The sequence below is a fragment of the Vicugna pacos genome, chromosome 2, assembly GCF_048564905.1.
Source record: "Vicugna pacos chromosome 2, VicPac4, whole genome shotgun sequence".
NCBI classification, from domain to species: domain Eukaryota; kingdom Metazoa; phylum Chordata; class Mammalia; order Artiodactyla; family Camelidae; genus Vicugna; species Vicugna pacos.
The window spans coordinates 87,072,098-87,098,822 of record NC_132988.1 but is presented as its reverse complement, the minus strand read 5'-3'; the positions used below and the strand labels follow the sequence as shown (position 1 = coordinate 87,098,822).

Sequence of the window (26,725 nt, the reverse complement as noted above, 5' to 3'; positions counted from 1 at the left end):
GCTAAAGTAGTATTTGGAAGCAAATGTTAGCTTTAAATGCTTGTATTAGAAGGAATAAAGTTTTAAAATCAATAATCTAAGTTTCTACCTTAGAAACCAGTAGAGCAGATAAACTCAATGTAGAAAGAAAGAAATAATAAAAAAGGCAGAAGTCAGTGAAATTTTAAAATTTAAAAATCAGTAAAGAAAATCACTAAAGGTAAAATTTGGTTCTTGGGAAAGATTAATAAGATTGATAGCCTCCAATCTAGAGTGACTGAGGAAAAAATAAGGAATCACAAATTCCCAGTAGTAGACTTGGAATAGTGCTAGGCAGAACTATAACATTTCTGCAAATAGTCTGAAGCCCCCTCCACAACTACCATCCCCTCTGCCTTAGTCACTTCATTCCCTGCCCCAGGAATCTCAGATCTCTCCAGAATCTAGCAGATGAGGGATTCAAGCTTTACACAATAGGTACCCTCTCGGACTCTGTGCTGCTCAAAGAACCTGCAGCCTTATCCCTTGAGGCTTTCTGGTTTTAATGATTGTTCATTATTTTGACCATCACTACTGGGTCTAGGTGACCTAGTACAAAAAACAATAAGACTGGAGCGGACATTTTAGAGGATCTCATTTATTACTAGAAAAGGAATTTTCCCAGAGTCATAAAATGGGCTGGTTTGAGGTTTTTGAATGTTCTTCTCCTGATTAAATAAACACTATGCTTTGGGGGGAAGAAAAAATCCTCAAAATGAATGTCACTTGTGACAGTCTATGGTGCTCTAACTGCATAATATCCAAAGTTATCTAGAAAAAGGCAGTGAAGGAAAATACAGTACAAAGGCAACATTTAAACTGGAAAAACAGTGATATTAAATAGGCTTAAATATTTTTTCTGTATGTTTTCCCCTTTATTTTCAGAACTAAAAAACAACAATTATACCAAAGTGCCTGCTACCTAAGATAGACTTTAAGAAGAAATTAGAATTAGTTTTTATCAAAAATAAAAACTCAGAGGTACATTTTTAGTTTTTTTTTATTTAGCAAATAAGTTAAAAGCGTATACTGAAGCTAGATTTCCTTAGTTAGCATACCAGCTCCACAACTTAATAGCTGTGTGCATAGGCAAATTACATAATCTCTATATGCCTCCCTTTCCTTATCTGCAAAGTGGGGATTAATAATAGTATCTATCTATTTTGCTGATTTAAAAGGCAAACATTTATAAAGTGTTTAGAATAATGTTTGCCTACATAAATGCTAAACGTATGTCAGTTAAATAAGTAATAAATAATACTTTGGATCACTGTTTACTATCATCACCAATCTTTGATAAAAGCAGCATCAAGTCTGTTGTTCAAACAAAACGTTTAAATAGAAATCTAAGTTTTAAGGCTTGTTATCCAAATTTGAGAAAAATCTCCTTCCCTTCCAAATTTCACCTATTGCCCTCCCCATGCTATTTCTTCTCCACCAAGCCAACCACTGTGAAAGTGTGTGCTTTGTATTGTTTGGCTGACTGATCTTAACTCTTCTCTCTTCAGCCTAAGAACAAGAAAAGCAAGATTGAGGCCTCTGCTGTGAAACTCCTAGGTAATAAAGTCAATAGTACTGCTTTGCTTACCCAGAGCAAAGGCAAGCTAAGCAGACACGAGGACTTCCTTCAATGCTGAAGTCCCAGGGCACAGAGGCACTTCGTTCCTGTGGTGAGGGTTTTAACAGGAATTGTGCCCATTTCGTGTCCTTTAACGACCTTGGGAGCATATGTTACCAAGCCTTCCATTGACTAGTTGGTTAAATTACTTAATCTCACTTTTCCTCTGATCCCTCCTCTGTAAACTAGGGGTTAATAGACTATGTTATGAGATATGAGTTAATGCATATAAAGTGCCTGCCTACATAAGGCACAGTAAAGCAGGAGTATCATAAATGTTAACTAGTATTATTTTGCAGGAGTTAGTCTCTTCTGTTTGAGCATCGCCTTTCCTTTAGGGTTTATTGCAAATAACTATATGGCTTAGTAAAAAGGGTGAGGGAGGGCCGAAGTTTGAAGCCGAGGGACTGTGGGAGAAGTTGATAATAACACAAAACGGCAAAGTCTGTTCTAAAGCCGCCAGAATAAACTTTAGTATGGTATTCTGAGCAGAATCCCAGTGGCCACAACTTCCCTATACAGCTGCTAACTTCCAAAGCAGGGCCCTCAAAATTCAGTAGCAGGAGACTTTTTGACCCCGGAGGAGCCAGAAGGGGGCCTCTCAGCACAGACTTTACTCCACCAAATTCCCTGAGAGTTGGCCCGGCGGCCTCCACGCTCCGAGAGGCGCGTTCACCCTGCGAGGCGTGTCTGTGCTTCTGCACTGCTTGGCTCCTGCGGCAGTCCCGCCGGTCCCACCTGTGCCCCGGGGCGGCCGCCGCAGCCCGGTGGGGAGAATTAGAGCCCAACCCTCGAACCTCGGGGGCGTGGCTCGCGCGGAGGCCCCACCCCGCCACCCCCATTGGCTGAGGCTGCCAGGGCGGGTCTGCTCAGACCAGCCCGAGACCCAGCGGCTCCGCCCGAACGCTGGTCCATGGGGAGAAGCAGAAGCCCAGGTGGGTGAGGAACGAGCTTCTGCGCCCAGGAAGCCCGCAGGGGCCATGGGAGGACAGGTGAGGCTACCGCCTGGAGAGCCCTGTCGAGAAGGTGAGTGACTGCCCCGAGCAGGGGGACCTGGCATCGGGGTGGCGATGAGACAGTGGAGACCAGAAAGGGATACACGGACTCTTAAACACTCATTCATGCATTTATTCAGTCATTCAGCCAATCAGCTGGGCAACAGATACTTATTGGCGTCTACAATACGCCAGACTCTGTGGGAATGCCTGAGTCGAACTAGACATACGCGGCTCCTACTCTAGTCCGGGAGGCAGATCTATGTAAATTACGGAGAGCTGAGTATCGTGACGGGGTACTCAGGGAGGTGTGGGAAAACTCCCAAGGCTCGGCTGAAAAGACACGCTTCTACTGACTCAGACTCACTTCCAGAGTCCGTGATCAACGTCACCCAGTGGGCAGAGGGCGTGCCCCGGGACCGGCGGGAGTCGGTCTTGCGCCCAGGGCTTGGCGAGGGTCACACACTGGAGAGTCTGGCGCCTTGAACCCCTAGGGGAAGGCGTGGATAAGTCTTGGCCACCCACACCTCCTTTCTTCCTTCGAGATGAAAACGTCTCCAACCCCAGCAGCCTCGTGTCTGACTGTGCAGCCACTTCTTGCCAGCGTAAGTCAGGAGGCGAGCAGAGGAGGAGACCAGGAACTGGGCGCAGTCACTGGCAGGTTTTTCACAGCTTTGTGGTCTGTGGTTTCCGCCGCCACCCAAGTCCTGTAAAATCTCAGGGTGCCGCCCCTTGCCCTTGCTAGGTGTTTACAACACTGGCAGGTTTTCCACAGCCTCAATACAGAACGCCCTTGTGAGTCTAGATAAAAGTAGGGACCGGGGTCCCGCGGCGGGGGTGGAGGGAAGTGCGGACGGCTCTGAACTGAAGTGTATCAACTGAAACGACAGTTTTCAGTTTTCAGAGTCCAGGGGAAAGCCGATTTCTAATTTATCTGGTAAGGAACGTAAACAGTGAGGGGGCAGTGAGAGGCGTGGCAAGAACTCTACTTCTCCAAAATTGCTGGTAATTTCCCCGGTTTTCTCTCCTTTTGGCTCTCCTAGCTTATTGCTTAATGCGGGGAGTTTTTAGAAAAAGAAAAGGAAAGAAAAATAAAGTCAATGAACTAGTCAAAACTGTGCCAGAAGGAGAAAGAAAGAACACAAAGAAAGAAAAATGCCTGAACAATTCACAAACTATTCAAAAGCTGTGGTTTTGGAAGTGGTTACTAAGGCAGCTGGATCTAGAATTATTTCCTAGATAGTCAGATTGTGTGACCTTTGTCTAAAAAATTCCTAAACCAGTAAGTCAGACTACTGATACATCCAACCCTTGTTTACCGAAGGATCTGTAAGTAAGGAGGCTGTGTGAATTACACCACTTGTCCGAACTTAAGGATGGTTTTCCTGCTTTGCTCATGCGTTTAGTTTCAACACGAAGTATTCAAGCTTGATGCTTAATAACTGGGATTAACTGTGGTAATTGAGTGGGAGACTGGTGGCAAAGACTTGAGAGAAATCAGAATCATTGTAAGTAATGGGAAGAGATTAGGCTTTGCTTCCAGTCTTCTCAGCTATGACAGCCTCCTTAAGTCTTCGTGTAGAAACTGGGAATAATGCCTATAGTTTAGAGTTGTGAGGAATAGATGCAGCTGGGATTTACCTAAGAAGCACACAGTTAAGAGCCTGACAAGGACTAAAGCCTCCATTTTTCACTTGTTCATTTATTCAAATGACAGTAGTCCTATGTGCCAGACGTTGGCCTAGGTTCTAGTAGACAGGGATTTACAAGACAGTCTGGTCCTAGAGGCCCAGAGAACTGATTAAGTTTTCAGAACTAGCAATCAAACCAAGCACAGTATTATTTGAGCCTTTGATTTTTTTTTTCCCCTGTAGGTGACCATCCCCACTCTCTGGCCTCTTGGATGCAATGATACACATTTTAATGATTCTGAGATTTTACTCTTAAAAAAATCGATATCATAAACATTTTTCAAAATCCCACCAAATGCACATAATTTTTACCATCAAGACAAGCTGCATTTTCTAAGTAAAATATAGCCTCTTTTGTGTTCCACTAAAAAAGATTTTCTCCAGATTTGCACAAGATTAAAAGCATAAGTTTTCCCAGCCTTCCATAGATTTCATAAGTGCTGAAATTCCAGTGCTTAAAGGAAGTAAAATTCTTTACTAAAGGTTGTTCAGAAAATATGTTATTGATTGTAGCAGTTTATGTGGGGATTCTGATGGTCAACAGTCTCCTCATAGAGTATTTGGCTTCCAGACAACACTGATCATGGGATGATCTTGTTTAGAGATACAAGTTTTTAACTTTTTTAAAAAATCAACAGTATCTGCTCCGTTTTATTTGGGTTGAATGAAATAATGGGCTTCTTACCCAGCACTATCGGAGTTTATCTGTAGATATATCTACTATGACTCAAGTCCCAAATTTGCTCAAAATTATTTCTCATACTTACTCTGCTCCAAATTTGCTCTAAAGTATTTCTCATTTCTATTCTACTCCCCTTATTCCTGCTTCATTGTTAGTTTTCTCATGAGCACTGTCAGCTCCAGGAGAACAGAGACCTGTTTATTTGTCTTGCAGATCACTATCTCACCAAGTTTCAGAACGGGGCAGGGCACACAGGAAGTGCTCAGTAAGAATTTAAATGTTAAATGAATGAATACCTAATATGGTGCCCTGTGTGGTAGGAACAACTGGTTTGTTGGGTGAATAAATGAAATAGATATATGGATATACAGCATTGTTACAAGGCTTCATTAAGCTGTAAGAGCAAGTTTGCTTGGTTGGCAGTACTAAGTTGTATGATGGAAAGTGAGAAGTCCCTTTAGATGGGAAGGGCAGAGAAAGCATTTTAAGTGAGAGCTCAGGGAAGGAGTTAGCCCTGCCAGCCACTTCTGGGACCAACTAACAGGTAAAGGCAACTGAAAAGCTTTAAGGTGAGATGGAGTTTAGCCTATGAAAGAAGGGGGTGGGGAGCAAGGTTACAGAGATAGCTGGAGGCAGGATTCTGTAGGTCCTTCTAGTCTGCGATGGGGATTGTGGATTTTTTTCTGAATGAGAAGAAAAGCCATTGTAAAATTTTGGAAGGAGAAATGACAAGATTGGGCCCATTGATCTAAAGGGTCATTTTGTCTGATGCTGCTCCCTGGTACTCTTTGACCTCATCTCATATAATCTCCCTGCTCTCACCAGCCAGCCTGGGTGGTACAGTTCTTTGCACCCCCCCCCCCCCCAAGCAAATTCCCATGTCAAATTCCCATGTTTTTGCATTTACACTTAACAGAGGTTTTTCACTTAATGCTGTTTAAAAAAAAAATCCTCTTTGCTTCTTTACTGCTTTCCACGGCACTGAGCATATTGTGAAGTTATTAGTTCACTTGTTTATTTCCTTCTATTAGAATGACTATAACAGAGCAGGAATTGTATTTTATTACCTCTTGTATCCCTAACTTCAGAAAATGCCTAACGGATAGGAGATACTCAATAAATATTTATTGAATCAAAGAGTGAAAAAAAATTAGTGATGTTTCAGAGAGTGAGAGAGACTAGTGCAGTGTAATGTCAGAAGTGAGCAAGTTTTGAGCATGGAAAGCTTTTTAAAAGTCCAGTGGAAAAAAATCAAGGGGGGATGGGGAATTAAGCAAAGGAGTGAGTGACATAATCCAATTTGCACTGGCTGCTATTTGGAAAATAAATTATAGGGATTTAATTCATTCTTTCCTTTGCTAATGTAAATAGGCAGGTGTATCAGTCAGCTGCTGCTGCATAACACACAACCCAAAACCCAGTGGCTAAAAACAACAGTCACATATTTCTGTTTATGTGTCATATAGTCCTGTTTATGTGTAGGTCAGCTGATGGTTGACTGATCTAGACCAGGTACACCTGGGTGACTGCATCAGGCTAAATACCCACCTGGCTTTCGCCCCTTAATGTGGGATGAGCTTAGGTTTGCTGTGTGTTTTCATTCTGCGATCAAGCTAAAGAGGCAGCAGCTCTTCAGGGTTGCTCTATTCCTGACAAGTACAGAGGTGCAAGAGAGTAAATCCAACCACATAATTACATTTAAAACTCTCTCCTTATATCACTTCTACTGATGTCCCATTGGCCACCAACTTGACATCAGGGGAAGAATATTCTGCCCAGGTCAGGAGGGTAAGGAAGTGAGAATGTCTGCAGAATAATAATTAAACTAACCAAGTAGAATAGATGATGAGATGATGATTTCCTCAAATTGGAAGTATCTTACAGCAATTAAAAATGTAATCACTGATTTCTCAGAAATGAAATATCCTACTCTATGCAATAAATTGGATAATTTAAATTATTATTCTCTCTATATAAATAGGACTTGAAAAATTATTCAGAGCATTTCATCTTTGTGTAAGCATTAATAAAAAATTTTAACTGGCTTTGTTTATACCTTATGTTTTTACTTTTCTGAAACAGAATAGTAGCCTGAGAAATGGGTTACTGGCCCTAATTTTGGCAGTTGCATGACTTTGGCGGGTCACTTAATATCTTGGCTTCAGTTTCTTTAAAATGTCTTCCAGCTATAAGTACCTATGAATTTAGAGCTGGTCCATCAACAACATTTATGAACAGCCAGGACTGTAAGTAAATTACTCTGGGAACCAAGATATCTTATGATCAAACCATAAAATTACAGAAGGGATCTTTAGAATCATTGAGTCAAACTCCCTCATTTTAGAGATGAAAAAATTGAAGCCAAGAGTGATTATTCACCTTGTCCAGGATTATAGATACTTAGTACAGAGTTCAAGGTGGGGAAAGGCATATAACCCTGTAGAAAATTCAACTTTGTTTTTAAAGTGTGTATGTATGTGTATGTATGTGTATGTAGATGTTCACACTTGTATATGAAGATACATATTAAATTGAATGATATGAAATTGCTATTTCTGTAGGGTCAAAAATGGTCAAATATCATCAATTTCATATGGTTCAACATATTGAGAACATTAGCAATACTGTTTGTAAGAGCAAAAACACTATAAATTACACAAATGTCTGCCAAATATAAAATAGAAAAATTAATGGTGAGATTGTCATACAGTGGAATTCTATAGAACAAGGAGGAAAAAACAAACCCTACAGCCGCATGCATCAAGACTGATAAATCTCAAAAACAAGCAAGTCACCGAAGAATACATACTATATGATCACATTTTCATAAGGTCAAAAAGAAGCAAACTAAACAATTTATTATTTAAATATATAATCTTATAGAGGAAATTATTTTTTTAGAGTAAAAGAATATTAGACAAAATTGAGATAGTTGTTACCTCGAAGGGTAATGTTTTACTTCTTAAATTGGGTGGTTGATGGCGGGGAGGGCATAGCAATGGCAGAGCACGTGCCTAGCAAGTACAAGGTCCTGGGTTCAATCCCAAGTACCTCCATTAAATACAAGCAAATAAATAAAACCCAATTACCTCCCCCCAAAATGAAATAATACTAAACAAATATTTTTTTAATTGGGTGGTTGATACATTGGTGTATATTGAATTTTTTTTTCCTTACAACTGACACATATTTCCTAAATATTTGTTATTCAATATTTAGATCAGGATATAATAACACCAAAGAAGTAGTACATGCTCTCTGCTGACAGGAGTGTAAATTGGTACAGTCACTTTAAAGGGTTATTGACAGTGTCTATTAAAATGAAAACTAAGGAATGTAATAGATTTTCTGTGTTGAGTAAAATTCAGATTAAACTCCTCAAGAATTACTTTGTTTACTAGAATCTTAAGAAACCAACTCTGATTTTGAGATATTCCTCTAATTCCTCTGCAGCCCCCAAGTCCCGGCCCACACATTCTACTTCACCCATCTCTCCCCTCCTGCCCTGCACCATCCCGCACCCACCAACCTGCCAGTCACTCCCCCACCCCGTCCTTCAGTCATATCTGCTGTAGGTTCTCTCCTTCCTGTGCTCTCAAAACATAAAACAATTTAAGTTCCAAGGTCAGTAACTAGACAAGATTTTTATTATTTTTCCTGCCATAAAACTTGAAGCATGAATATCCACTTAATGATGAGAACTTACAAAATGCAACAAAGATTATTTGCTCTTCCCTGTCACCCTCGGCCCCCACACCCCCTAAAATGTCGGGAACATTTTGCTATGTCAACAGCTCAGAAAGAATATTGTTTCACTGGAATGAGATCCACCCACACCGTTTTCAGAGATAAAGTTTTGGAATGGTTATGTTAACTACATACTAAGTAACACTAACGCAGCCACGGAATTTACTGCAAAGTCAGGTCAGATGGTTTCGCAAGAATTCATGTAATGGAAATTCTTACTACCAAAAATTACTTTGCACTCTTGGGGTTTAGATGAATTGAACAGTACCCGGGACAAGATTGCTAAGGACTAGCCTATTTGAAAATCTGCAGCAATTCTTACTAAAACAATTCTTACCGAAACATTCCTCGGTTACCACAGAATATCCCTGAAGTAATATATTTCCCCTTGGACTATTTAGAAGTTTTGTCTCAGAATTTATCCTGTATCTCTGAATCAAAGTTGGTTCATTTTCAAATTATAGAGATAAATAATAATCATGAAAAGATTGAATTCAATCATTTTACCTTTCCGTTGACTTGAACTTGATGGTTGTTTCTTAAATGTGCACGTGGTAAAATTCACATAACTTCATGATGCTTTGCTAGGGAGGCATAGATCCCATTTTTAAACTTTTGTTCCTAAGACATCATTTGGTCAAGCTGTTTTGTTGTTCAAATGCCTTCTTAAGATTTTTGAGACATAGAACTGATTTTTTTTTGACTGAATTCTAAAATTGTGGTTGATTAATTTTTCTTTGCCCATTTTTGTGTAGGTAATTTTTTAAAATACCTTTTTTATGGTATGATTCCTGTGCAGTAAACTACACATATTTCAGATGTACAATTTGATGAATTTCGATAGATGTATACACCAATGAAACCACCACTGCAATCAAGATAGCTAACATTTCCATCACTCCCTAAGAGGTGCAAATTTCAAATTCTCAATTTATCCTTTCCCATCCCCTTTACCGCCTGGTAACCATAGACTTGTTCTCTATGTCTGTGAGTCTATTTCTGTTTTGTAGATAAAATGGGGGAAAAAAGTTGAAAAGATGGTCCAAAAACCTAGTCACAGTGTCACCTTGTTGGCAGTTTTTCTAGTGGAAACAGATTATGAAAAGTTTCTTACGTGGTGTAAAATGTTTTCATTCTGTGTTTTAGTGTTAGCCTCAAAAAAAAGCACTTCTAATAATGGATCTGGATTTACAGGCTTATTTGAATCCTGCTTAGGAAAAAAGAGCCTACTGATGTTTAATTCATTTCATTATTAGATTCAATTTCATTAAGGAGAAGGTGAGTTAGTAGACCTGAAAAATCATTCTCTTTAGGGAAAGTGGTACAGAAGACTAAACTCGCTTTTAAACACGTTTTCTGAAATGCACAATTCATCCCTCACGAAGTGGGTTAGCTCGGTTCCCTGTAACGCAGTGATTTCTAGGCTGACGGGGTTGCTGTGCCCTCTCCTACATTCAGGCATCACGAATGCTTCTGCTTTCCAGGTGACACACTGATAGCATGAAGGAGAGGAACAGCTGTCTTGGGGCAGGGCAGCGGGGGTGTGGAGGCACTGTGACGAACTGCTGGGCCCAAGCCAGTACCGACCACTCAAGTTTCTCTTTCTTGTAGAAGGTAAACATGAATGCACCTCCCTTTCGTTTGTTGACATTTCCCTCTTTCCCTTTTTCCAGGCTATGTGCTGCCTCTGATCTGTCCAAATGCCTCCCAGGCTTGGTGTGAGATCACACGTGTGTCACAGCTGCTGGCGTCTCCCGTCCTCTACAAAGGCATGAATTCCAGCATAACCAACTTGAGCACTTCTGCAAGTGCAGAAAACAAATACAGTCTTTATGTGGGCCTGGCACTGGCAGTAAGTTCCAGTATTTTTATTGGCTCCAGTTTCATCTTGAAAAAAAAGGGCCTCTTGCAACTGGCCAACAAGGGCATTACTAGAGCTGGTAAGAAACCGACACAACTATAACAAATTAAAGTTTCTAACTGCAGAAATAATCCTGTTGTAAGACCATAGTGCTGCAGGAATAACTATCTCACTGTCTCTGTCTTAGCCCCATCTCTCTTCTTAGCAACTGTTCTTGGCACGTTCCAGGACGGAGCCAGCTGTGTCTCCTTTAGGGTGAGAATAAAATTCAAGAGCTTCGGAGTGAGGGATGGGTCTTCTTTCAGAGCTTTAGTCTGCAGTTTCAGGCTTCAAAGGCAGATCAGGCTCCTCCCCTGCTTAAAACATGTCAGTGGCTTTTCTTTGCACTAAGAGTAAAATCCAAACTTTCTTCCATGGTCTCTGACCTCCTGCCTAACATGACCCATGTTACCTCTCCAGCGTCATCTTCTGCGGCCCTCCCTGTCACCTGCTTTTCTCTGGTTCCTGGAATGTACCAAGTTCTTTCCTACCTCAAGGCCTTTTCCTTTGCCTGGAACTCTTCCCTGCCTTTCACTTGGCTAACTCATTCTTGACACTTCAGCTAAAATATCATCATTCCAGCAAGGCCTTCCTTGACCATCCTCTCCAGGGAGGTCTCCCTCACTCCACCCCTGCTTTTCTGTGTCACTGCACTAACAGCTTCCTTCACTGTGCCTGGAATAATTTATCCTTGTACATTTATTGTTTCTTTACTTGTTGTCAACAGGCTTACTTGTTTATTGACAGTGGACTCGATAAGAGCAGGAACCTTCCCTAGCATAGTGGCTGGCACCCAATAAATATTGTCAAATCAATGAATGGATGGCAGTAGAATTAGGTTACTATTTATAGTGATATTTCAGATGCTGTTTAACTCTGCTTGACTATCCTCCATTAACCATGAATTTTCTGTTCATCCTTATCAAGAATAATATCATATAAGAGCTAAGGTTCTTAGGGGAAAATAAATGACCATGAATTGTGGAAACAAGTTTATTAAGAGTACTATTGAGGGGAGATGTGCACTATCAGAAAATAAAACATACTATAATGCTATATTGAGTAAAATAGTTTGGTACTGGCATTAAAAAATATAGACAAAATAATAAAAGATAATTGAATTTAATATATGATTTTTAAGTGGCATTTCAATCCACAGGAAAAAGCATGAATTATTCAATCGAAAGTACTGAGACCATTGGCAAAAAAAATAGAGAAAAATGTAAGAAGAGTTCTACTTTATGCCACTTGGCAAAATAGATTCAACAGAGTTTAAGTTAAATTTCAAATGAAATACTTTTTTAAAAAACTTGAAATCTTCCTAAGCATAAAGATAAAGGAAGAATCTGTTCTATATAAGGAAGAAGTTATTTGGGTTGACCAAAAAAGAAAAAAAAATCCTACATGGAAACAGTCTTAACTAAAACTAAAAAGGAAATGACATATAGGGGAAAAGTTTCAAAATATATGACAAAGGGTGGTTAAGATCCACAATATGTAAAGAGTTACTATAGTCAATAAGAAAAAGATTAGCACCCTAACAGAAAATAGACAAAGCACATAAACAATGGACTCACAGAATAAGAATTGTAAATGGCCAATAAATATACTCAAATAAATAATTTCATTAGTACCCAAAGAAATACCAACTATATAACAATGAGCTCCTGGGTTGTTGCCTACTATTTTAATAAGGTTTCGTTTTTCTTTAAAAAAATAATGTCCTATGTTGGTAGGGGACTTTGGGAAATAAGTAGCGCTCTCAAACATTGCTCGAACAGTATAAATGGGTACAAATTTTCCTGAGAGTAATTTGAGAAGGCTTAAAAATGTTAATATCCTAAAACCTAATAATTCCACTTCTGGAAATTTATCTTAAGAAGTTAACAAAAATAATAATAATAATAATAAATTAATTTTTAAAAAAAGAAGTTAACAAAGCTACAGTAATCAAAACAGTATGGTATTGGCACAAAAACAGACATATGGATCAATGGAACAGAATGGAGAGCCCAGAAGTAAAACCACACACCTACAATCAATTAATCTACAACAAAGGAGGTAAGAATATACAATGGAGAAAAGAGAGTCTCTTCAGCAAGTGGTGTTGAGAAAGCTGGACAGTGGCATATAATCAGTGAAATTAGAACACTCCCTCACACCATTCACAAAAATAGATTGGTTTAAAAACCTAAATATAAGACATGACACCATAAAACTCGAAGAAAACACAGGCAAAACATTCTCAGACAAAAATTGTAGCAATATTTCTTAAATCGGTCTCCCAAGGCATAAGAAATAAAAGCAAAAAAATGAAACAAAACAAATGGGACCTAATCATCTTAAAAGCTTTTGCACAGCAAAGGGAACCATTAACAAAATTAAAAGACAACCTACAGAATGGGAGGAAATATTTGCAAATGATGCAACCAATAAGGGATTAATATCCAAAATATACAAACAGCTCATACAACTCAATATCAAAAAAGAAAGAGAGAAAGGAAGGAAGGAAGGAAGAAAAACCTAAATAGACATCTCTCCAAAGAAGACATAGTTGGCCAACAGGCACATGAAAAGATGTTCCACATCACTAATTATTAGAGAAACGCAAATCAAAGCCACATGAGGTAACACCTCACACTGGTCAGAATGGCCATCATCAAAAAGTCTAAAATAATAAATGCTGGAGAGGGTGTGGAGAAAAGGGAACCCTCCTAAACTGTTGATAGGAATGTAAACCGGTGCAGCCACTATGTAAAACAGTATGGAGATTCCTTAGAAAACTAAAAATAGACTTACCTTATGATCCAGCAATCCCACTCCTGGGCATATATCTGGAAAAGAAAAAAAAAACTCTAATTCAAAAAGATACATGCACCCCAATGTTCATAGTAGCACTATTTACAATAGCTAAGACATGGAAACAACCCTAGTGTCCATCAACAGACTGGCTTAAGAAGATGTGGGGGGATGTTTATAACTAATATTACTCAGCCATAAAAAAGAATGAAATCTTGCCATTTGCAGTAACATAGATGGACCCAGAGAATACTATACTCAGTGAAGTCAGTCATACAGAGAAAGATAAATATATGATATAACTTATGTGGAATCTAAAAAATAATACAAATTAATCTATATACAAAACAGAAGTAGACTCAGACGAAAACAAACTTATAGTTACCAAAGGGGAAAGGGAGTGGGGGAGGGATAAACTGGGAGTATGGGATTAATAGATACAAACTAATACACTAAAATAGATAATCAACAAGGGTTTACTGTATAGGACAGGGAACTATTTTCAGTAAATCTTGTAATAACCTATAATGGAAAATAATCTGAAAAATATATATATATATAAATGAATCACTTTGCTGTGCACTTGTAATATAGTATTGTAAATTAACTACACTTCAATAAAAAAAAAAAAGAGAAGAGAAAGAAAGAGAGAGAGAAAAGAGTTAACTACCTTGCAAGATAACCCTTACAGCTAATCTATCCTGTTTAGTTTAATTACAACCAGGTCAGATAGGTCAAATTCACTAGATTAAGTATATTAAAATTGGTGAGAACATTACATTTTTTAGAACAAACATAACAGTGACCTAAGGTCGCAAATTACAGTAGTGGGAGGATAACTCTCTGAGTATCTTAGGAAAGGTTTTTGTCCTGTTCAGTAGACTAGACACAAAGTCAATTGCATGGTGCCCAAGCAGAGAATAGATAGAATCCAGGTGGCTAATCCTCGTCGTTCTCTGATTGACAATCCAAAATCTCCAGCGCTCTTATGTCAACCATCTACTTCCTTTTAAGATCCTCATTAGGTTACCAATCTAATTTATGATTTATGGTTTTCTGACTTTTAATTTTAACTGTGGCTGAAACAAAGTATTTAGGGCTTACATTACTCTATGTCCACACCTCTGAATGGCTTAAATACAGTGTGGACAAAGAATGTCACCTGCTGAATCAGTAAAGGAAGTATGTTGTGGCCATCAAGCTACCAGCCACTGGAGCCACCCCTGAGGGGATCCAGGACGGAGAAAACAGGGTACAAAGGGAATGATTTAGTGAGTTCAGTGAGCCCAGACTCTTGTATATTCCCATACATAGAGAAGTGCTAAATTCATTAACTTGATATGTTTTCTTTAGTTAACAGTAATCTTTTGATGTTTCGACTGGTTTTTTTTTTTTTGTTTATTTATTTTTGGTGGGGTTTTTTTTCTAACAAATATTGCTGTATATCCCGGCTCCACCCTTTCCCTATTGGAGAAGTCCCTCAGAGCTACCTGAGAGTGTATCTCCCAGGCTCAACCCCTCAGCAAGTCCGGCCGAACAAAACATAATTCTCAACTTTTAGGTTGTGCTTTTTTTTTTTCCAGTCAGCAATAAACCTGATGACTAAACAAAATTTTCCTGCAAATAAAAAAACCTACTTTCTGTAGAAATCAAAGGTGACATAGAGAAAGCTTTAGAAGATCTCTGGAAATGACCAAGTAAATAAATTAAAAGATGAGATAAACTGACTACGCCTTAAATCTTGCTTTTTCGAACCATATTCCAGTACCTTTCATAGACATTAATCCCTCAAACCCTCTTCCTCTACTTTAGAACTTACTTTCTATTTTTATCATTTTCCTAGGACAAGGTGGACATTCTTACCTCAAGGAATGGCTCTGGTGGGCAGGATTACTCTCAAGTAAGTCCTTAACGCCAAGAATAGTGTTTGCTTGCAAAATAATAAATAAATTACGTGGAAGTCGTTCAAAATCAATTAATTTATCTTCCTGGTAAGAATGGCATTTAAGTCTAGACATTTTCCGATGCACATAATATCTTATATATAAAATAAGTCACATGTATTTAGAATTAATTTTTACTCTTTCCTCCCCCAATCTCCATGTTCTCAATACTGTATTGGAACACAAGGGGGCAAATTAACATCTGAAATCTTACATTTTATCACAAAATTCTCCTTCTCTTGTGTTTCAGTCCCTGCAACAATTGAGGGAAATGCTTTCCTCTCACATTTTCCCAGCTCCTAATTTGACATGTGACTATTTGAGTTGCAAATTTGCTAAGAAATGGGTACATTCTCCTGGCCAGGAGCAAAACATGGATAAATGAATATTCCCTCAGGCTGCTTAGCGCTGAACAAATGGAGAGAAGATGAATGAAGCTTGTTCCCGATCTCCTTCCTCCTAGACCTGCCCTGAGGACTAAATGAGACTGTAGGATATGAAAGCTCTTTCTAGATGCTAATGTGACATCCAAAGAGAAGGTAGTGTTATCTCCCTCAGATGCTTTTGCAGATTGAGAGCTCCCTCCTGACTCTGAACTTTTTCAAATCCCAAGCCTAAAACTTCAAAGAAAAGACCTCATAAACTGCAGTTTCACACACTTGCCAGCCATCTCCCTCAGCAGCCAGAAGCCTTAAAACTTCCAGTGATCTTCCTGTACCAAGTAACACATTTCGGTATTTGTAAGATCCTGGTATGAGAAAGAACTGGATAGCTTTTCTTTAATAAGCGGTAGTATCTAGAAGCCTTGTTACCCAAAAAGTGGGTTCACCTCTTGGCAGGGGTTGAGGCAAAAGACACAACCAAGCCAAAGAGCTGGAGAAGGAAGGATTTATCACTTGCAGCAAGTAAGGATAACACCAGGATCCTTCCCAAAGCAGTGTCTCCTGAAACAGCAAAGTTGCAGACGTTTTAAGCTTAAGGGTACGTGCAAACTCATGAAGGGGCTTGAGCAGAGGAGAATTCAGCATAGAATCGGGGCAAAGGTTGACAGAGTCCAAGCTTTAGTTGATGGAAGTCTCTGAGGGTCAGAACAGGTCATCATCATCCCTTAGGCTCCAGTTGATCAGGTGGTTGAGCACTGGAAATTCTGCAAAACAGCTCAACAGAGGGCTTCAGGCTAATCTTTACCATTGAAACAGCACTGGGAGTCTTTATAACTGATTTATCATCTTTGTTACTGTTACTTCTCTTGCCTAATATCAGTTTGTTCTTTTGTTCCCTTAAGATCATTATCACTGAGACCTGTTGAAGGGCAAGCACTGTGGTCAGGCTGAGATCACAGAATGGCTTAGGCTAGAAATGGCTTCTCTTGCGTCAAAAAGCTATATCTGGTTCATTTCCTCCAGGGACCCCCTAGCCGTACCTGCTGAGAGGATGATGAATAAAAATAATTTAAATTTGTATAGCTTTTTCCATTTTTAAGGTGTTTTCATACTTTATTTGAGTGAAAGTTGTCAGGGAGTGTACTGAGAAGACTTCAAATAAATATTTGGAAGATTCTTTCTCCTTTTCTCTCTGTTTCTCTCTCTCTCTCTCTCTCATGTCTCTCCACACAATAGAATGAAAATAGGAGAATATTATGTGGCTACATTTATCATTATATTCTCATCACACATAAAGTTTATGCCCATGTTGAAGAGAGAAAAGCACAAGTCTTCAACATTAGAGATTTTATCTAGCAACAAACGTAACAGTACTTTAACCATGATATCAATATTTTCCTGGAAAGCTGTGTATACAGATAAAAATATAAATAATAGGCAGTATTCAAGAAAGCTTATGTCGATGAAGGAAATTGATTAGTCAATCTAAGAGAGAAATGGAAATTTTTATTCAAGCCAAATTGAGGATTATAACCTGGCAATAGCCTCTCAGAAAGAGAACCGTTCCACCTGTCAGAGGTCAAAGCACAGTTATGTAAGTTTTTGAGACAGGGAGCTATACAATAAATGATGTCTAATTGACAGTTTACACAATCCAGAGCTGTAATTACAAAGAGAGTAGTGGGCCCTTCCAAGATTCAGAAGGAAGGTTATCTCCTAAGGGAGTCTGGTAAGTGCGGAGGCACAAAACACAACGGGATGGAGGAGGCCCAAACAAGCAAAGAAAAACTTCATGTTTAAATTTTTCTCGTCTTGCCATAAGATCTGAATTTTATTTCATCCCTTACTATTCCAAAAAAAAAAAAAAAGACTACCATTGTTCTTAGAAGAGCAGCCTCCTCATTGTTCTTTTCTGTAAGTTTCAATTTGTTTTATGATGTTTTAAAGCTGAGTCCTCCTGTCCATTCAGCTGGGGTTGGGGCAGGGGTGGGGAGAGTGGTGTGGATAGCAGCCAGAAGGAACAAGAAAAAGTGTGCTGGTGTCGTTCATCTGTTCCAGAAGCTCTCTCTACAATAAGCGTTTGCTTGGCATCGTTTGCAGCGGGAACTACTACATTCTGTGGGCAAGTGTCCCAGTGGTGACCCATGAAAATAATTTGGCCCCAATACAAGGGCTGGGCTCTTAAAGGGATTTTCCCTCACTTTGGAAGTTAATTGCATCACAGTATCTCATGGAAGTCTAGAGTTCCTCAGATAAGACAAAGATTACAGGAGTACATTGTTAGGACCTTCAAACATCTGGTTGGATCTCCTTGGGCTACTAAGATAGTGTTACTTGATTGTAGATCGTCTGCAGTCCGCGCAGATACCTGACTGCCGGGCCTGCTGTAGGCATCTCTGCCCACGCCCTGCCTAGGCAGCAGATCTCTAGAAAGCATTCCCATTTTACAAGTGGCTTTACTGTTAATTTGCATAGCAGTAGGTATTCTTAAACAAACAGAATAATTCTCTGCTTACTCCCAAGCTACCTCTACTAGATTTCATCAGCATGACCAAATATGTTTCTGGTACTAAAGTAACTAAAAGCATTATTGAAGATCATTTAAAATGAATATCCATCTGTCACCACTTTTTACATTAGTTGAGTTTGCATCACCAGGTAATTAAAGTTTATCTGCATCCTTTTTTAAAATTTTTTTTTATTGAAGTATATATAGTCAGTTTACAATATTGTGTCAGTTTCTGGTGTACAGCACAATGCTTCAGTCATACATGAATATATATATATTTGTTTTCATATTCTTTTTCACGATAAGCTACTACAAAACATCAAATATAGTCCCCTGTGCTACACAGTATAAACTTGTTTATCGATTTTATATATACCAGTCAGTACCTGCAAATCTCAAACTCCCAATTTATCCTTTCCCATCCCTTTCCCCCCTGGTAACCATAAGTTTGTTTTCTATGTCTATGAGTCTTTTTCTGTGTCTGTGAGTCTGTTTCTGTTTTATATATAAATTCATTTGTCTTTTTTTAAAATTCCACTTATGAGTGATATCATATGGTATTTTTCTTACTCTTTCTGGCTTGCTTCACTTAGAATGACATTTTCCAGGGCCATCCATGTTGCTGCAAATGGTATTATTCTTTTTTATGGCTGAGTAGTATTCCGTTGTCTAAATATACCACAACTTCTTTATCCAGTCATCTGTCGATGGACATTTAGGTTGTTTCCATGTCTTGGCTGCTGCAAGTGGTTATCTGCATCCTTTTAATACCAAACCATCTCTACCTTCCATAAAAGAGGTTAAATTATTCCTTTTTGCTAGATCTATCAGCATCTATCAGAAAAAGTCTACTGCTTTCCATGTGTCGTTTGTTTTTCTCTGAGGATAAATAAGCCCATCTTCTGTATTAATCCTGCTGCTTGCTTTCCAGTGGGAGCAGGAGAGGCTGCGAATTTTGCAGCTTATGCTTTTGCACCTGCCACCTTGGTCACCCCACTGGGCGCTCTGAGTGTTCTCATAAGGTACGTAAGCAGTTGCAAATTTACAAATGTGGTCAAAATGTAAATATTATATAATACAAAACAAATCCTGAGACACTGCATCACCCTGAATAGGACACACTTCAGAAACCTTTTGTTAACAGGAAAAACCTGTCTCTATGGCAAAAGGATGAGTGACAAGATAGCTAAAGGTAAACTAGAAATCTTAAGGAATTTCCATTTATTCTGTGAGTAATTAAGGTCCTCAGAAGTTTTAAAACGTATTACTTGAAAAAACTTGTAGAGACTGATGAGCATAAGCTTCTCACTGAGAGTTAAGTGCGTACATCATGCAAAAAGTGGTGATGCATGCAAGTGGACAGAATTTATGTTGTTTGTGGTATCAGCACTTTCCCTTTGCTTCTGGGGCATAATTAAGAAAGGCCTGTCTAGATAGTCATTCATAGTGAGCAGTAAGGAGCTTTGCTCCTGTAGGGATTTTAACACCATGATAAACTTAACACAGGAAGTATATTGCTAAGCATATTGCAAAACAAAAATTTTGAAAATCACAAAAATAATTTGAGACTACACAATGAATAGCAGTAAAAACAGGAGATACATTGTCTTGTTATTTAGAAAACCTGTAAGAAAGTGTACCTGGTTTCCTGCTAAACATAAAGTAATTGTCTGGTTTATTTGTGACCATTCAACAAAGCCTAGCAGATTTTTTTCCCCACTCTCACCTGAACAAATTGCCACAGCCCTTTTCATGCTTTCTGTTGTCATAGTGGTTAATGACTGTGGTTATCAGAGGCCTTTAAAAAAGCATGGGGTTTGGGTTAAATTTCAACTCTCACTAAAAGTCCTGCATTGTCTGCTGGATACTTCTGTTTGGAGACGTCTTAGTTTCCTTTAGTACTGGACACAGGAATCATTTTCCTGTCAATAGACTGGGGATCTGATATTTCTGAGTTGGTCTTTATTATGATCCCAAATGAGTGTGTTCCATGAGCCCACGAACTCTTATTTTTTGTAGCTAAGCAACTGTTTTGTTTGTCGTCTTTTTCTTTTCCTTTTATCTCTGTTCCCTATCAACCCCTAGAAGAAAGCTTATGACTTGGCCTACCCAGTTCTTTTCACCTTCTTTGTAGGACTGTTAGAAGAATTAAGTGAGTCAATACACGTAAAGCGCTAGAACCCTGTCTACTGGATGAATGATAGCTATTGGTCATAGCAGTATTTTTGCGGAGGCTGCAGTCCTCATGAGTGGCCACATGGGGACGACTCTAAGAAAGCAGCTGGTAATTGACCACAGTTTTGGGTGCAAATGGATACTGATAATGCCCTGGCGGGAGTGCCAGGGCATTAGGAGCAGGTGCCACAGCAGACCTACTGGTAGAGCAGCAGGATGGCATAATCTGGTGTCCGCGGTGGTGCCAACCTAGAACTTCCTGAGGCCATGGCAACCAAAGTAGTGGAAGCATTGGATAGGTCAACGTACCAGGGCAATAGCAGCTGGTAAGGAAATATTTTAATATTTTGACAACCTATGTGGTTGTACTTGTGTCTCCTAGCGAAATATGAGCCCTGAGAAGAGTAATTCTTCTTTAGGCATGTATCTTTCTTTGAAGTTTTCATGAGTACACATGTTCTAAATGTATCATGCCAATAAGATGTAAAAGATCTTCCATTGTGTTTGGCTTTACAGGAGAAGGTGGGAAAATTGAAAATGAACTGAGTGGGACTTCTTAGAAGGTTATGAGAAAATTACAGGGGTACAGAATGCCTATTACAACTTTTCAGATACAGAAGCAGTTAAGCAGGTTAACTTAACCATCATGTCTGAGTTTCAAAACTAATCAGGTTTTTCAGTAACACACAGTGATTTCAAACTAGTTGACTGGGATACAGAGTAGCATGTACCATAGTGTGATGCCTTGAGCTGCAGTGGAATCAAAAGGTTATCAAACCAGAGTGATTTTTTTTTTTTTGCTCTTTCCACAGTGCAATACTGTCTTCCTATTTTTTAAATGAGCACTTGAACATTCATGGGAAAATAGGCTGCATATTAAGTATATTGGGGTCAACTGTGATGGTTATCCATGCCCCACAGGAAGAGGAAGTCACTTCTCTGCATGAAATGGAAATGAAATTGAGAGACCCAGGTTTGTGATTCAACCGAAAGAAACACTCAAATTCTGCTCCACTTTCTCTCCTCATCAAATAAATATGTAATAATGTTGTAATATGCTTCCTTCAAGCCTAGCTGTGGGTTGAGAGGCACTCAGGTTTGACTGAGTAGCTCAAGTCTTCTGAAAATGTGACACGACTTTATTTTGTGTCGAAGCTTCCCCTCTGCAGAATGAAAGGAAGGGATGGGGTTGGGAGAAGCCAAAGACTTACACTCCAACCCAAACAGCATCTTCCTCCCTCTGAAATAAAAAGTCAGTCTCTGCTGTACCTCACAGTGTTACCTCTGAGGTTCAGATGATATGTCTGTGAAAGTCCGTTGTGAAATACTGAGAGCTATGCGGCAAACTGTTGTTACTGCTGTTTTTAAGTTAATCTCACTTCTCTTTCTAGAACACACCCATGCTCCATAACTAACAAGATTTCACAAATCCTATTAGCGTTTTCAGATGTTTAATTCTTTTCTCCTCCTAACAGGATTTATCTCCTTTGCTGTGATCGTAACTGTGATCTCCTTGGTGCTGATTTTGATTGTGGCTCCCAAGAAAGGACAGACCAATATATTGGTCTATATTTCAATCTGTTCATTGATTGGAGCATTTTCAGTGTCTTCTGTCAAGGGCCTGGGGATTGCCATTAAGGAACTCTTGGCATGGAAGCCAGTTTACAAGCATCCCCTGGTCTTTGTTTTGCTGGCTGTACTTGTGCTTTCAGTGACGACACAGATTAACTATCTCAACAAGGCACTAGACACCTTCAATACATCTCTTGTGACTCCCATTTATTATGTGTTCTTCACGTCCATGGTAGTGACTTGCTCTGCCATCTTATTCCAAGAATGGTATGGCATGAAAGCTGGAGATATCATTGGGACCCTGAGTGGGTTCTTCACCATTATCAATGGCATCTTCCTTCTACATGCTTTTAAAAACACTGACATTACCTGGAGTGACCTGACATCCACTACCCAGAAGGAAGTCTTCTCTCTGAATGGCAACGAAGACAAATATGTCTTACTAGAGAATGTGGAATGTTCAACCCCAGGATTCGAGGATGACATTATCTTGTTTAACAGGACTGAGGATCAAAGATCCTAGAAAGCCTGAACTTTAGCCACTGTGAGCCACTCGGAGAGGAGAAGGAAAACCTGATTCTTGGAAGAACTATTAGCAAAGCTGGCATTTTTAAAGTTCTAAGTAATAATTTAGATATGAGGCCAAACATAAATGCCTTCATTTTTGGACATCAAATTTGAAAATCAAAGAAAACTTCTGCTGTTTTTCATTTCTGCAAACTTGAAATACTTCCTAAGCATAAAACAAGTCAAAGCGTTAGATGACTCTCACAATAATCTCTTTCTTCTGGGCACAGTATGTTTGGCTCTGCCAGGGGGCTCTTCATTTCTTTGGCTGCTATTCTTAATTTCTCAGTAATTAGTAGATAAACTCAACTGTGTGCTGATAGGCAGACTATCAATCATCATTCTCCAATGAGTCGTAGTTTCAAATGATTAAAACTGAGAAGTGAGATCATTGAAGCTTCCTCCTCCTTCTACAACTTCTTTCTAAACAAGATAGCTAAAGGGTAGAGCATTAAAGAAAAAAACAGGCATGTTGGAAATGCTCCTTGGTGGGCTAGAATGTGCAAGACACATGTACCCATGAAGGGCTTATGAACTGCAATTTATTGACATATTATAGAAGTTTATTATCAATTAAAAAGGAGAGAATGGAGGAGGGAGAGAAACATTTCAAATCTTAGGTAAATGAAACAGAATTTTCCTTTTCACAAAAACAAAAATGAATGTAAACAATTGTATTCACAGGTTCTTTTAACTCAGACCTGAACAATATAGGACAAAATTGAGTTCTGGAGAAGTCCAAGTGATGTCACCTTTGAAGTTCCTTATTTTAATTTTGTTCTTTACTTTTCCTGTTATCCCAAGGGTCATTTTTTCTTGTTGATGTAAAGACTTTCATAAAGTAATTGCTACATTATTTTAGGATTATACTGTACACTTCAGTTTTTCTCAAAGGTTTAATCCCCAAAGGGTGGGTTTTTCCACGGACTGGAAACAAGAAAAATCTTTATGAAAGACTTAAATAAGTTATAATTGTCGTCTTGAAATTTGGTACTTTCACCTTTATTAAGGAAATTATAATTAGTTACTAACCTTTTTAAAAATATACATATCCTCCCACAATAAGTGGTAAATTGTATTTTTCTGTTGAATTTCATCCTGACCATGTTTTCCATACATTTTGTTGATAAGTGTTTTGGGAGGCTAGGAAGGGGAGTTAAGATCTTGGAAAACAAAATATTAAGACCGCAGGGACTATTACACAAAAATACATTTTCATATTAAAGCCTCCGTAAAATTTCCCTGTCTCCAAGTACGTAGCAGCAATAACATCTGTGGTGGTCTTTAACATTTACAGACAGATACTCATCACTCATTGACTTAATGGAGAAGAAATCAATTCCTATTTCTAGACTAAGCTTATTTCTCTCAAAACAAAAATCCCAACCCAAAAATTGTGACATTAAAAAACAGAAAAACAAAAACCCTTCAGGCTGACTGGATTTCTCTCTACTAACATCAGATGTTATTTAGTTTTGTCTGTGTGTTTGTAATTTAGCGTGTCGATCCTGGGTAATAATGTAAATTCTGTTCTTTGGAATTCTATTCGGTGACTTTAGCATTTCCCTCCAGTTCTGCTGAATCATGACTGATGACCACAGTGACAACCTGAGCTGATCGCAGTCCTACAGTGCTGGTACGGTCTCTGTGGCACCGTTTAGTGTTGAGTGCAGTTCAGTGCATTCCAAACGTTTGAAAATTGAGAATCCATGGAAGATTCATGGGTTGATAACTCAGGTCAGACACATGTTTACTCTGTTGATTGCTGTTTCACCTTGATTGCATAGCAGCTATGTAAGCTATGAACACAAGTCTGTAGAAGTATTTTCTGAAAAGGTAGTATTTGAAAGTTGGAGAAATTCTTTTTTTTATTGCAACAGTTGACTTCTCAGGACACCTTCTTGGTGAGGAAATTAATGGCATCCAACCTGCGGCTGGGATGGTTCTCCACAGTACTGAATTTTCATGTCAAATGTTGCTTTGCCCTCAATGTATTGTGCCCAGGTTGAAGGTTCTTGGAACAGAAGAACTCACGTGTACCCTGGGTTGGGAAATGAACTGGTGTTGACATGTATGCCCAGGGGAAAGTCTGAGAAAGGTTTAATGAGTTGAAATATGTTGAGAAACAATGAAACACTTGAAAAGCTCTAAAAATCCCTGATGGGCAAATACGTTGAAAAGCCAAAAATGTTACAAAGCCAAAATCCAGAGTAATTTTTCCCAAATAGGAAGATGTTGTCCAAGGAAGAATAAAATGCTGGATCTCTGTATTCAAACTGTGTTAGTCTTAACTGGTAGCCTCAGATGTTTATATATTTTAATATATATACTTCGTCACATAGGTATCTTAAGATTTATTATGTGAATATCTGTACATGTGTCATTAAGGATTACAAAGCTGTCCTTCCACAGCCAAATTGAAAGCTTTTCCTAATTCTGTAAATACAATAGTTTCATTTTATTTTTCAATTTATTCTTAGGTCAATGATTAGTGATTTTATTTTTAGTTCAGATTGCAGAATGTTCATAAAACCCTTTAGATTTGGCAGTATGGAATTAACATTTTTGTTTTAAGAGTGCTCAATCAAGTACATTTACATGGAAAGCACCCGTATCATGCCTGATACTGAGGCACTTAATAAAAGTTAGCTTTCTTTGAATCACTGTTTTAATTCTCATAGTCTTATTACTAGATAGGTTAGGCCCATTAGTTGCCAGTTTTCATACATCCTTTTCTCAATTCGTGTCACCTTAGCTCATTTTTAATAACCCAAATGAAAATGAATTCCATTAGTATACTATCTCAACAACAACCCAAAATGATTCCGACAAAAATAATCTATTTTTCTAAGTAAAACTGAACTAGATGCAATCATCACATCCCAACAAAACTTTGTGGAGAAGTAATTTATGTGGATATATATGAAATGTTTTCAAATATTTTGAAATAACTATGACAGTGAAACTTTCCATTTTTCAATCTATAAATACTGTTCATTTTAGAAAGTTTACAAATTTTAAATTAATGTTTCTGTATGTTTTTCCTTTGCAATAAAATAATGTGGTTTAATTATGTTTGTTGGAGTTCAAGTTTTAGTTTATTGAAGTTAAATTTATGTAATGAAATAAACATCCCTGTTTAGAGACTAAAAGCAAGTTTTGAGGTTTAAGAAAAAAATACGCACTTCACCTAATTTGGCTTCATCATTTTCCTTGACATTAAAATCTGTGTTTTAGAAAAAGGCTCTCCACAAAACCATCTCTGTATAACTGATCTGGCACCTGAACAAAAGGTAGAGAAGGTCTTATCTTCTGATAATTTTATTGAGCAGTCAGTGTAATGAAATCTCCCCTCAGTTTAGAATTAAAAAAAAAAATAAAGAGATGGAGAAGCAAAAGCATTATAAAAATACTTGGTAGCATTGCATTATTTTAAGTTGACTTTTACAGGGGTGAGGGCAGGGCTCAGTAGTAGAGCGCACACTTAGTGTGCACGAGGTCCTCGGTTCAATCCCCAGTAAATAAATTTACAAACTCTCAGCAAATTGAAATAGCAGAGAGAGAGGAAGAAAGCATAACAATATTTGGTAGCATCGCATTATATTAAAATTTGGATTTACAAACCCTCAGTGAGTTTCCTTCTAACCATGAAACTAACACTGTGCTTCAGTATTAACTGCATCACCGTGACTTTGGCAGTTTCCCCCTTTTTGTTCTGAACTCATGTTTGTATGGAATTGTCTAGGGTACAAAAGGCCTCTTTCTTACTTGTGTCCCACACCCTTTTCTTTCCTGCCATCTTATAAATGAAGAAACAGAAAATGTACGCAGTCCGCTAAGTCACATAGTTACTCAGGGCCAGCCAGAATGAGGACCAGAATCCAAGCCCCACAACGCCCCAAGCTACCCACTCCACCAAGTGCGGGCACGTCTAAGGAGGCCATGGTGGAACTCATCTCAGCAGCCAGAACCAAGTGCAGTCCTCCCCAGCAAGCTGTGTTCGCACACACCAAGCGTTTCAGCGCCCTGGCTGCAGTAGACAGGAAGTCTCTAAGAGGTAGGCTTAGGTTAGAGGCTTACATTTTATCTATAACAATAAACAACTTATTTTTCCAACGGAAAGCTT

General features: G+C 38.6%; 2 protein-coding genes across 2 annotated transcripts in view; one reads left to right on the top strand and one right to left on the bottom strand.

Moving 5' to 3' along the window:
• Positions 1–14,691, bottom strand: part of CNGA1 (cyclic nucleotide gated channel subunit alpha 1) — a 59,655-nt gene extending 44,964 nt beyond the window's left edge. The window contains exon 1 of the mRNA XM_072944507.1: positions 13,451–14,691. The gene's annotated coding sequence lies outside the window, so the exon portion shown is untranslated. The remainder of the gene's footprint in view (positions 1–13,450) is intronic.
• NIPAL1 (NIPA like domain containing 1) lies at positions 2,505–25,674 on the top strand. The gene is made up of 6 exons (XM_006198108.4): positions 2,505–2,662; positions 10,425–10,691; positions 15,294–15,350; positions 19,217–19,307; positions 21,273–21,433; positions 21,936–25,674. The coding sequence occupies exons 1-6, from the start codon at positions 2,617–2,619 to the stop codon at positions 22,553–22,555; spliced, it is 1,242 nt and encodes a 413-aa protein (XP_006198170.1). The 5' UTR covers positions 2,505–2,616; the 3' UTR covers positions 22,556–25,674.
• Positions 25,675–26,725: the final 1,051 nt, after the last annotated feature.

Excerpts from the sequence above, each read along its gene's own strand:
- NIPAL1 (XM_006198108.4), top strand. The coding sequence starts at position 2,617 with ATGGGAGGACAGGTGAGGCTACCGCCTGGAGAGCCCTGTCGAGAAG. Across the intron at positions 10,692-15,293 it reads CAAGGGCATTACTAGAGCTG|GACAAGGTGGACATTCTTAC; the intron begins GTAAGAAACCGA and ends TCATTTTCCTAG. Across the intron at positions 15,351-19,216 it reads GTGGGCAGGATTACTCTCAA|TGGGAGCAGGAGAGGCTGCG; the intron begins GTAAGTCCTTAA and ends CTTGCTTTCCAG.